Source organism: Uloborus diversus, chromosome 3, assembly GCF_026930045.1.
Source record: "Uloborus diversus isolate 005 chromosome 3, Udiv.v.3.1, whole genome shotgun sequence".
Classification (NCBI taxonomy): Eukaryota; Metazoa; Arthropoda; class Arachnida; order Araneae; family Uloboridae; genus Uloborus; species Uloborus diversus.
Window position 1 is genome coordinate 101,183,737 of NC_072733.1, and position 13,158 is coordinate 101,196,894.

The following is a 13,158-nucleotide window of genomic DNA, read 5'->3' on the forward strand; positions in this document are numbered from 1 at the left end:
GAATAATTTACCCTCGTCAAGTTTCAAAAATATCAAAAATAATGAGTAAAAGTTATAAATAAAGCGCTAAAGTATGGTTGTATACCGTTTTTCAGTCCCTGACAAGGGTTGTCAAGGGCTAAAAGGTGCTGAAAAATGAGCAATTTACATTTATTGAATTTTCACATAAGTTAAACATTAAGATGTCGATAAAGATCTTACAGACACTGTGGCATAGAGTTATCTAAGCAAAAGTAGTTTTATCATAGGGTTGTCGCGAATAGAAGTCCAGATAATTGAGTTACACCAAAACTTAGCTTTTTTTTTTTTTTTGGAGATTAACTTTCAGAAAATTTTATAGCACTAGAAGCATGAAATTTTGGGTTCTTAGGAGTACTTTAGGTTGTTAATACCTTCTAGTACTTTTTCTGAGTTTGAGCTCATTAGATTTTGCATAGTGAGCACATAAACTCTTTAAAAAGTGCAGAGGGGAAAATTTTCCTGGATTTTAGGTGATAATATATTCTGAAGCAAAGTAATTCAAATCCCTGATTAGTTCACTCAAAAATGGTGGAGATTCTTACTTTAGTGCTTTATTCACAACTTTTACTCTTCATTTATGGTAATAATTTCCGGAAACTCGATGAAGGTAGGTCAAACCTTGTGGGATCTTGCTCTATATAAGTGTTGAGGGTTGTTCAGGAAAGTATTGTGCTTTCTAATGTAAAGGTTTTTTTTTTTTTTTTTTTTTTTTGAGTATGATTCTGATTGTGTTTTAAATTCTAGTTTCTACATAGTTTTTTCTATATTTTAGGAGAAGAAGGTCAGGATGCTGGTGGTTTGCTTCGTGAGTGGTATACTATCATTTCTCGAGAAATTTTCAATCCTATGTATGCTTTGTTCACAACTTCTCCTGGTGATCGTGTTACCTATATGATTAATTCTTCTTCACACTGTAATTCAAACCATTTGAGTTACTTTAAATTTGTTGGGCGTGTTATTGCCAAAGCTGTGTACGATAACAAACTTCTGGAATCTTATTTCACTAGATCATTTTACAAACATATTCTTGGAAAGTGTGTCAAGTAAGTAGGTTTTTCAATATTTTCTCTCTATTCTGTTAATTATGAAATTTACTATTTGTGTTCTTCAGATGGCATTGTTGTTATATGTATCGCTAAATGACAAAAGTTCTCTACTTATGATAAAGATGGCCCATTACCTTCTGTTATCAAAGACAACTTGATAGTCTTGCATATGATATTTAACTATAATTTTTAAAAGGCATGTTTCCCATGTACCAGTATTAGGTTGTTCAAGTTTAAAATGCTGACATTGGAAAATAAAGCATTTGTTAAATGTATACCAATCATAATTTCTCCTCTTTTTAACCCATTCCCTAGTTTTGATTGTTCAAACTATTTTTTAATCACAATGATAATGTAATAGTGCTTCTGTAATTATTCTTCACTTACTTTTCCATAATAAAAGTAGAAATTTCTTTTATTTTAATGTTAGGTAACAAACTAACAAGATAATTAAGACCTGTTCCTGGAAAAATTTGTTTAAAATTGTTTTTCATAGCATTTCTTATGCTTGCGTTTTTAACTTCATTCATATTTCTGCACGAGAAGTTTTATACCGGGGTGATTGTGTTCCGGTACTTACCGGATTTCTAGTATTTTCATCTTGAATTCTGGTATCTTCATCTTCGAAAATACCGGAACTTCTATATTTTATTATTAAAACCCACTTTTGTAAAAAATTTGGCGATGTTTAATGAAAAGCCAAGAGTCCAAATCGAAGACGTTTTGTTTGGTATAAAGCGTAAGCTACGGTCATGTTTTGTGAACTCTATGGTAATTATCAAAGAGCAGCTGGGATGGAATAAAGGCTAGACAAGAGGAAGGAGGATTACTTGACACAGACCCCGAAGAGTTCCTATTTTCCCTACTTTTTCCTACTTTTTAGAGCTCTCTCTTTATTTTCCTACTTTTTCCTTTTTTTTTCCTACTTTTTCTTTCTTTAGTATAGCACGTCTAATTGTGCATTGATTCTTATTTTTACAATGCCGCGCCGATAATTTTCTGCATGTTTTGATTTTGAAAAGTAAAAGGAACAAGCGGATCCTTAACTTTTCATTGAATGACTAGACTATAGTAATTTCTGGAAGGAACGCCGTGGCGTTTGTGTGTTTAAAAGTTAAATTTTCGTAAGTGACTTTTTTTTGCCGTTGCTGCGTTTATGATCGACTTTTCTTTTTATCGCCCTGACTTCAGTCCTACTGTATTAACGAAACTAAAAAAAAAATAGATACTGGCACATTCTGATGCAATTATATATTATTTACTCATCAATTAGAAGCTTTAATTAAAGTAAACGGCCGACTGTTCAAAAAATGCGGGAAAAACCGAATTTCCTATTCGCCAATTTTTTGTATGATTACAAGTGAAATGGAGCTCTATGTAAACAGAAAGGCAATGTAAAACCTTAAAAGGACATAAGGAAACAAAAACTGAAAAACTTGTATACTGTACATATTTTATTGATGTTAGTACAACATAAAAGCGACATCTAACAGAAATTCGCAAAAACGGACCACTTCAAAAATAATCGCGGAAACTTTTTTCCTACATAAATATGAGTATTGTACATTCTAAATCATAAACATGATTATAAAATTTAAAAATTTCATTTTCTTTCCTTGCAAAAAGTGTATTTGCAAAAAAAAAAAAAAGAAAAAAAAAACCTAGATGGGCAAAATGTTCCTCTGATTTTTGGAGAAAATCCGAAATCAATTTAAATGCAATATTTTGTTTTTATTTCTTCTCATTTTTAAAAGTTGGGAGATAGAGCTACAAATTAATATGTATTTTTTTTTCTTTTTAATGGGTATTTTCTACTCTGATATATCATCAATATCGAGGAGTTTCTCATCATTTTTATGTGCTGTGTTTCTGGCAATGCGACATTTCTGAGCATTTAAAATTTTTTTTGTCAGACTCTTAACTCTTTTCGGTGTGCGGCAATTATACCGATGCGGCGTATCTACTGTAAGTTATTGTACTTATTGCGCCTGATCAGAGGGAGGGGGAGAAAGAGATACATGCAGGCATTTGATGCCAAGTGCTTCCCCCCCCCCTCACTCTCAATTTTGTGAACAATTTCCGAATGAATATTTTTGTTGTATGGTGAGGATTGAGATAAACTATTTGCCTTCCCTTTTATGTACATAGAAACATTAGTAACTGATCTTTGTCTTTGATAAAAATGTTATGTTTACCATGCATGGATGTTTCCTTTTATTTTCGTGCCAAAAAATTTTGGAACAAGTAGGAGGTAAAAATCATCAAACCATTAAAACAATATTCGTTTTTATTGCTTGATTAAAATTAGAACTGACTCATCACTTTGATTCCCTCCCCCGAACCCCCCCCCCCCCCCCCCGGAGGTGGCTAGCGAAGGATGTATACTGAATGCAAATTTTATCTGCAAACAAAAAAAACCGCACAAACTTGTATAGCTAAGCATTAATTTTCCAAAGCCAGGCAGGGGAGAAATTGACCCCCATAAATGACGTGCCTGAAACAAAAATGTATGTTGAATGCTAAAAATACATAACATAGTACAAACCCTTTAGTTGACTTGTTTCGTTATTAATTTAGTTTAATTATTTTGTTATAAATTTTATGCCCATATTTAAGAACACATTTATTTTTGTTCTGTATTTTCAGTCGTTTTCCCTTTTTTTTTTTTTTTTCAAATTCAAACATCTGCCTCTGATTATGCAAGAATGCATGTCAACTGCTGATTATTTTTGACTAAAACTAATTTAATATTTGCTTTGCTTTTGTATCATAGTTTATGATAACAGGAACTGAAAGTGATAGTATTTTTAAATGATAAATGGATGCTCTTGAAGGAATGTTTTCGTTTTTGACAAAACAAATCTGAAACAAAAATGGTTTTATTGAACCAAAATAGAAGTTTTATTATTATTATTATTTATTTATTTTTTATTTTTATTTTTTTTTTTTTTTTTGCGATCGCTATATTGCATTTTATTCTTTCACACTTAAAAATTTTATTACTGTTTTGATGAAAGGTGTTTCTTTGTTTAGATTTTATTTTCATATTTTTGTAATTACTATCTTTGTTTCCACTAGTTTATTTTCCATACTAATGATTGTAAGTCGTCTTGACGTGTGTGTAGTCCTATCTCTTCCTATTTTTTCCTACTTTTTTAAGCGATTTTTTTCCTACTTTTCCTACTTTTTAAATTTTTGATTCCTTATTTCCTACTTTTTCCCCTCAAAAAACCACTTCGGGGTCTGTTGACAGATTATTTTTCCCCTTGCAGAAGGGTTGCAGTAAATGATTTTCCTCCTCTGCTGAAGTCAGCTGTTCTAACTTGTGGTGCCTGTATCTGAAAGAAAAAGATTCATCAGAATTCCTCCTAATATTTTTCCTTTTTTTCTGCAAAAGAAACTAATTTTCGGATGATGCCTTCACACGTGGTTCAAGGTCAAACTGGGAAGGGGTGAAATCGGTGGCCAGTTTTATTTTCTTTTGGAGAAGGTAGGAAGAGAAAAGTGATAAGAGCTTCGACTCCTGTCCTTGTCTTTCCAGTTTCATTTACCAGGTTTAAATAGTATGCTGTGAATTTTGTCGGTTATATATTTTTCCCTATTTCTTTCTTTTGTACGTAAGTAATGACTTTTTGTTTTGAACTTATTAGTATTAATGCATAGTTTAAAATTTAAAGAAGTCAGCAACTTAAATTCTGCAAAGTTCTTTGCAGTTTTGAAAGTTCTGATTGGCATTTATATTTGAATTCTTTGGACCTCCATAAAAGTTTCTACATCAGTTGATTCAAAATGTTTCCTTTCTTTAGGTATACAGATATGGAAAGTGAAGACTATTCATTTTACCAAGGTTTAGTTTTCTTACTTGAGCATGCTGTTAAAGAGCTAGGATATGAATTGACATTCAGCGTTGAAGTAAGTTTGTTAAGCATGTGACTAATGCAATGTTCTAGTACTATAAGAGTGTACTATAAATACAAATTACAATTATTAAATTAGTCAACTCTTGAAAACTGTAAACTTGATATCTTACAGAAATCTCAATCTCTTGATACATTTTTTTCAATGCTAAAGAAACTGTTAAACCAAACCCTGTAAAACTTATTCTGTTGTCAGCATTTTGCTCATTCAAAAAATGTGCTACATAATATCCATATATTCTGTTCAAATAATTATTCTTCTAAAGTATTAAAGCAATAAACTAAACTGCGAATTTAAAGGAAAATAATAAAAATATATATACCACTGCAATTTTTAAAAATCCCTCTTCAAATTTTGGTCAAAGTGGCAATTTTTACTTTTTTTTATACTGCGAGAAAAACCAAATAAAATACTTCTTGAATAAATTGGTTTTTTTTAAATATTTTCTTACTATTATATAAAATTTTACTTGCTTTTTCCTCAAAAGAATATTATGGATCCAATGAAACATTTTTAATGTACATGTGTTATTCTCGCAATGAGGTCACCTTCAACTTTTTGAAATGAACAAAGTAGCTCAAATGAGGATCATTCCACATCAAATCATCCAAATTAAATAGTCGGCCCTGCTGTCATGTCTCAGATTTTGTCCATTATTTTTTTAAGAATAGATAACTATGAGATGAGCTCTTTTGGATTTTTTGAATAAAAATTATGCTTTGGAGAATTTTTTCAAAATTTCAATTTTTGATCACTTTTTGGAGTTGCCTTTTGGTATGAATTTAGAAAATCTCAATCAAAATGCAAGATGCCTGCTGCTTTAAGATACACCCTTGTGCAAATTAATTGAAACAAACTTGAAAAATTGGGAAAGCTAAGAAGAAATGGTATTTTATTTAAATTTATGTGAAAGTAAAAGTTTTTAGTATTACCATTTCCTGGACTCTTTGTTAACATTTGGACATGATTCGGCATGGAATTCACCATTTTTTACAGTCACTTATAATATTTGTGTCCTTGTACCAGATATGAAATAGGGCAGTGATTAGCTTCTTCGTAGTTGAACAGTCCTTATGCAATAGGTGGGGATATTTCGATAATTGGGAATATGCTGCGGTTGTCTCTCATTTTTGGCGTAAATAATTTTATTTTGGTAACCCTGCTGATTTATAACAACCCTATGTGAATAGATGTTTCCGATCTATTTGTTTAGATTTGCAAAGAAAAATACTTCTTGCTCAGACGCTGGAGCCAAAAATTGACACCAATGAAGAAAGATTGCCAGATTCCCAATTATCAAAATCTTTCCCAATTGGTGATTCCTGCATATAGCCCAAAGATTCTCGATTTAGTTGATGTTGGTAGAGTTCTCAGGTCATTCCATTGTCACAATTTGCTTCTCTGGGATTTCTTGACCATTTTGGATGTACGACAAGCAGCTAAATCCTTCTGGAAAATCCCTATTCCATCTGGGAATTGTTTTTTCAACCTTGGTAAAATCTTTTCCCCCAGAATAGTAATAGATTGCTCAAAATGCACCATACCATCAACAGACTACAAAGAACCAACCCCATTGTAACCAAAACAACCCCGAAACTTCTTCTTTTGAGGGTAATTACAAATTGGTTCATGTGGCAATCCCCAACTTTTTCGTCTGGAAATCTCCGTACGTGTTGAGTCTGTTGGCCTTGGACAATGAATGACTTTCGTCCACAAATAGCACTTTCCACCAATTTTCAATAGTCCATTTCTTGTTTTAATGCCCACAAGTAGCACTTTTTCCTCACCTGTTGGGTCAGAAATTGTATCTTCACAGTCCAATAGACTAGCCGACTGACTGCAATAAGGCGTCTCGAAACAGTAAATGAGCTAATGTATATTCCATGCTGTTTAAAATATGCGTTAAATGCTGTCTAGTCTTTTGAGGATCTTTTTTACTTTGTGTAAGTAGAAAAAAGACATCTCTTGGTGTTTCTAATTTTTGGCTACATTTCCCTCTCTGCTTTGGAGTTATGAATCCTGTTTTTTTTTTGTTTTATAATACAGCTCACAGTTGCAATACTAGAGCCAACTCTGTTTGGAATCTCTCCATAAGTCTTTGGTGTATGTTTGGAAACAGTAGCAATGTTTACTGTTTGACCATGGGTTTATGGAGTTGGCAAATGTCCAGTTAAGATGAGTCTATCTGAAATTTAGAGGCTAACCAGGGGTCTGGCCAGAGGAAATTTGGGTCCGTTAACGGACCCTTCACAAAAATCCGATCAACCAAAATGGACCTTTCACAAAATCCCGACCAACCAAAACGAACCCTTCACAAAATTCTGATAAACAAAAACGGATCTTTCACAAATTGTTTTTTGGAAGAGCAAATCTCAAATCAAAATAACGAGATAATGTTTGGAACCTTTTTTAAAGTTAAATTAGAGGGATCAACTTATACAAAATCTGCTAATTTTTCGAAAGAAAAAAAATCGGCACTCTTGTGATGCTCCTGCAAGCGATAAATAACAACTAAGACCAAATAAATATAATACTTGTTGTTGGTTTCTTTGAAAGAAATTAACAGCTGAAAGTTAGTTTGGTTTATAATTTTGCTTGTTTGTTTTATGCAGCGGCATTGTAAACTTCTGTGAAAAAGCATCAACCTTCAGTCAGCCCAGTCGTGTAAGCACTTTTCTCCCCCCCGCTCATGATTTAATAAACAATAATATACAGCAAAATGAACTTAGAACAGCAAAGGATAGTAGGGATGGGAGGAAAATGATCGCTTCAGATAGGGTTACCATTTTTAAGCTTAACGCCACTTAGCGTCTGGCGGGGCAATGTTCAGTGTTCGCGCTCAACTATCCGTAACATGGGTCCCAGGGACCCATTAATGAAATAGATTTGGGTCCTTTGGTGGAAAAATTGAGTCCCTTAAATTTTAAACAGAAAATCTTAGTGCGTAAATGAATAATATAAAAATATTTATACTTGGGGGGGGGGGGGGAGGGAAGGCATGAAATAAAATAAATTGGTTATTTTTGCCCTAATTCTTTTGTGATTTTATCATTGTAAAATTATTTTCAAATAATACACTTGCAAGACTCAGTTATGTGAGAAACTATTTGGTCAGTTACAATGAGATTAACTCAAAATGTACTTTAAAAATGGGTTTTACCATAAAATATAAAACAAGTGCCTCTGATTGATCAAGCAAAAAGCACTCCCTTAACTTTTGTTTTCCTGGAAATTTTTCTTAGTGAAAAAAGCAAACAGACCCCCCCCCCCCCTTCCCAATTATCATTGGCAATTACATAATAATAATAATAAATCGCAAGCGAATAAACCCAACGCAAAAATCGCGATCGCAAAAACGAAACATTTTCTCATATGAGTGTGAAAATTGCTCATTTGCAATCTTAAATCAGTATATTTGACTTTATTTTGACTTGTTCAAAATATCTGTTTTGATTTTTGTTCTATTTTTAAAATCGCGCCATTTTGAAAATGGCGCAATCGATTAATACCCGACTTTTGCAAGTCCAAATAAAAATAATCCATCAGAAAGAGATGAATTATTAGAAAAAGAACAAGGTTAAAGTGCTTTTGTATAAAATTCAAGTATTCATAAGCAATTTAACAAGAAAAATGTAAAGTTCCGAACTCTTTGTGTTTAGCACAATCTGGAAAATATTCGCCATTTTTTTTTCTCCCCTCTTTTTATTGGGGATGCAAAATGATGATTTTCAAAAGTAATTCTGGTTACATGAATACCAAATTGCAATATTTTTACTGTACAATTGTCTTGAATTAATCCTGAAGATTGCATTGAAAACCTCTCTCATTTTTAGTCTTCATTTCTGTTTTTAGGAATTTCCTCAAGACAAAAGTTGAGGGAAAGCTTATTCTTAGAATACAGTACAATGGGCTATTTGTGAACTTGCTCCCTGAGCTCTGCCCAGGAGGTCACTGTAAGCTCCAGTCTTATCACTAAAATTCCATTGACTGGTCCACAATTGGGGTGTGTTTGAATAGCTGATAAACAGATAGGGTCATTTTAGTCCCTTTATGTTGATTCTCCTGGTCATTTTGAAGCTTAAAAGCATTTACTAAATAGATCTTTAGCATTTTTTCCCATTTTTTTTTCTGGTTCTTATTTTTTGGGTTTTCTGGGTCCCTGGGACCCGATTTTTCGCGGAAGTTGCGTCCCTTTCCCGCGAATTTGCGTAAAAAACCCGCTATAGCGCGTAAACGCGAACCCTGAATGTTTAATTGTTATTTTGGGGAGAAAGTTATTTGGGTTTGATTTTTTGATGCTAAAAAGGATAATTAATTTTAAATAAACTCTTTTATTTCTCGTTTTTATCATTATATGTCTACATTTTGAAAAGCACAATCTTTTTACACTCCATATGAGAATCATATTTTATTCTTTTTTCAAGCTAACTTCGCTTGATTAGGATGCAAATAAATGAAGTCTCTTTATTTTTATAAACAACGCTTATTTTAAGTTTTTAAAGCGGAATTCTATTTTCTTTTATAAGTCGAAAATTTAAATGCTGAATCAAAGGTTCATTTTTTATTTTATTTATTTATTTATTTATATATATTTTTTTTTGATTCAACTGTGTCCAGACATTAATGATATGTTTATCACAGGACTCTAAAATGCAATTCTAAAATAATTTTGTCAAAAATATTTATTTTACGAGCTGTTTTTATACTTTTGATGTTTTCACTTGAGGATTGCAATCTCTTTGCATCTGCTATAGGAATCTGATTTTTCGAATTTTCGATGTTTAGTACACTTTGTTAAGAGGTAAACAAATAAAATATTTTTTTATTTTTGTAAAAATCACAGAGTTTATAAGTTTTAAACTAAATTCTGTGCTCTTTAACAATGTCTTGGTTCAAAAAGTTAAATGTTAAACCTCTGCCTGAATTTCTTTGTTACAATTATTTTAAATACTATACATTTTCCATTTCTAGGAAAATGTAACATAATGTAGAATAGTAAATAAATATTGATACTTGAGGGGTGCCCATCTCCCAGAGAGCGATGCCGCCCTCCCATACCCCAATACTCGAAAAACATGCAAGAATGATATTCTCAACAGAAAAGAGAGAAAACACTCAACTTTAATTGTCAATGACGCAGTTTGCACCATCTCAGAATTCAAAAATTTCGTTTTTTTTTTTTTTGCAAAATTTGATTTTTTACAAAATTAATTGATTTTTCACAAAAATAATTGATTTTTCACAAAAAACGGACCCTGGGAAAAATCCTGGACAGACCCTTGCTAACATACATATGCAAGTGCTGACATCCCCAAAAAACAAATAGATGTGCCTATTTCCGTCTGTAAACTGGATGCTTGCCTTCCTATACAATCCGTGGTCAGAACAGTACCTCTATGCTTTCACGGTGTCGTATCCATCACTAAAGACAGTGAAACCTCAACTGATGTAACCATAATTACAGCTTTCATTCCTGCACACGTGCTCTCAGAGCCCCTCTAATTGATGGAAATTAATGATAGGTAAAAGATTTATTCATTGCATCCATATTTTTACAAATTTTTGTATGATTTATGAAGAATACTAAGATTGATTTTAAAATGAATGAAAAAATTGCTTTGTTTCAATTAATTTGCTCCAGAGTGTGTGAAATATTTTGTTTAAAATTCAAGACATGTTATTACAAGTCATTGAAATCGGGTAATTAACCAGTACTTGCATAAATGAAGATAAAATATTCCTTTCATTACCTCAAATTTTCAAAAGCATGGCATCAAAACTTTATATGAGCATTTAAATTATTGGAGGAAATGTCAAAAAAGACTTTTCTTGTTAAACTAAAATCTGATATTGGTAAAGAAAATTGTCTCGATAATTGGCAAATTTGGCTACAACTTTCCAGCACAACTTTAATGGATATTCTTTGTTCTAAGATCATATTGAATAGTTTTCTATGGTTATGCATAAAAGTAGTGCTGGGCAGTTTTCAAAAGGTGGGAGCAAACACAGACCTCAACTTTGAAGCTTCAACACCAAATAACTTTCATTTTAATTGACACAAAAATTTTTGAGTTAAATAATAATGCGGTATAGAGACAAGAAATTGACATAAATTATGGAAAAATGCTCTTCAAATACCCTCAAAAAATATTTTCTTTGCTAAAAAGCACAATTTTGGACATACCAAAACGTTAACTGAGCAAATGTACCATTAAAAAAAAATTTTTTTTAAATTATTTCCATCCGTTTCAAAAAAAATTTAAAGGTATGAATCGAACACTGAATAATTGTTTGTTAATATTTTACACAAATAACAAAAGTAAAGAGAGATTATTTACTTTGTAAACAATTTTAGAAAAAAGTAAGTTTGAAACTTGATGCATGTCCAAAAGTTACGATCCTTACAATGCTATTATTTGAGAATTAAGTATACGATGTTTTCGTCTTAAAGGTATTTATCGATCCTCAGAATCAATTTTTAATTGTTTTAAAGTGTTTTCATAAGCTTTTATGCAGTATCTTAGAAGAAAAATAATTTTTCTTAAACATACATGTGAGATGTCCAAATGGCGTAACGATCTTGACTCCGATAATTCTGTTCGTTTATTCAAAATTTTTTTTGATCCACTGTCTTCTAACCTCAATAAAAAAAGGTTATTATAATGTTATCTTCTTTAATCCATTGGTATTTTTCATAATTAATACGTTACACATTGAACAATACATAAATTACAGTAGAAACATGGCTGGTTATGATCGCAACAAAAGCCATTTTGCGCTAAAATCGCCAAGCAAACCTCCGTTGGCGACAACACAGTATACGATAAACTAAAGGTTACCAGAGTGGAATTCCAGTTTGACAAATGTAGTTTATCGTCAGCTGCATTAGTTTTGGCGCCTTTATCGCCTGCGCTAGCAATTTTTTCCCCCCGCTTTTGTTATTTTAGAATTTTTTTTTTCTCTCCTCTTTCTTTTGGAAACATAATTTTTTGATCTCCAAATAGAAATACGAATTTCTTTTTTCAATAATTTTTTTTAGACATCGTTTTAATTCTTATGACATTAGAAAAAATATTCATTATTAAAACTGATGTCACTTTTTACATTTGTATTATTTTTAATTTGAAGCTTTTTTTTAACCTTTTATCAACTTCTTCAAAATCATTCCAAAACTTTATTATATGTAAAGAGCAGTATGTATAGCCATTCAAGTACTTCATTAATATCCTCTTAATTATTAAATTGTAAAATTCAAAAAGTAGTAAATAAAATTTTCATTGGAAAAGTTTAAAATCAGAGTAACAATTGTCAAAAATGCTGAAACTTACATTATGATGATGTCCAAAATTTGTTACCTACAGGAGAACAATGTCCAAAATCTGTTACCTACAGACTGCTGATTTAATTTGCTAATTAACAATTTTTACAAATACCTGCTGTCTTTTCATGTTCATATATTATGTTCTAGGTATGCATACTATAGAATAAAAGCAAAATTGATGTCAAATTTGAAAATTTTTGAAATTGCTCAAAGTTAACTTTTTTTGTTCCCACCTTTTGAGAACTGCCCTGCTACAGTTGTAAAAGCACAAAACTCCCCACCCCCCTCCCCCCAAATAAGAACTTGGAAAAAGGAGAAATTTTATTGTGGGCCTAAAGACAATAGATTAAAATTTGAAAACAGACTTCTCTACTAAAGTTTCCTCAAAACTACTTAATATTTCAGCATCATTTTGCTGAAAGTTGTTTGTTCTAGCTGTTAGGGTATTAATTTGTTTTCTCTGCTTAGTTATTAGGAGTGGCTGTGATTACATAATAATGCATGATTGCAAATTTTACATATATAAAAATTCAAGCCCAAAAAAAAGAGAGCATAGACACTAGAAAGATGTTTTTTTCCGTTTACCTAAGAGGGCTAGTAGCGGTCATTTTGACCACCATACTTAAAAGATTGGAATTTCTTTTTGGGATTTTTAATCATAGAAAAGATTTTTTTTCATAAGTCATAATTCATTTAACACTTAAATCATAATATAATTTGCAAATCAATTTCCGACAGCTTTTTTATTTTATAAATTTTATGTTCAATCAAGCAAAATATACGTATGCATTACATAATTGATATCGAGAAAGATTAAATTTGTACAAAATAGAGGAAGTTTTCTAAGCATGA

The 13,158-nt window shown here is 31.5% G+C and overlaps 1 protein-coding gene across 1 annotated transcript in view; it reads left to right on the forward strand.

The window, feature by feature from the left end:
* Nucleotides 1–13,158, forward strand: part of LOC129218399 (E3 ubiquitin-protein ligase HUWE1-like) — a 736,974-nt gene that overhangs the window by 704,235 nt on the left and 19,581 nt on the right. The window contains exons 83-84 of the mRNA XM_054852650.1: nt 794–1,064; nt 4,874–4,979. Coding sequence (XP_054708625.1) covers nt 794–1,064; nt 4,874–4,979 — 377 coding nt within the window. The remainder of the gene's footprint in view (nt 1–793; nt 1,065–4,873; nt 4,980–13,158) is intronic.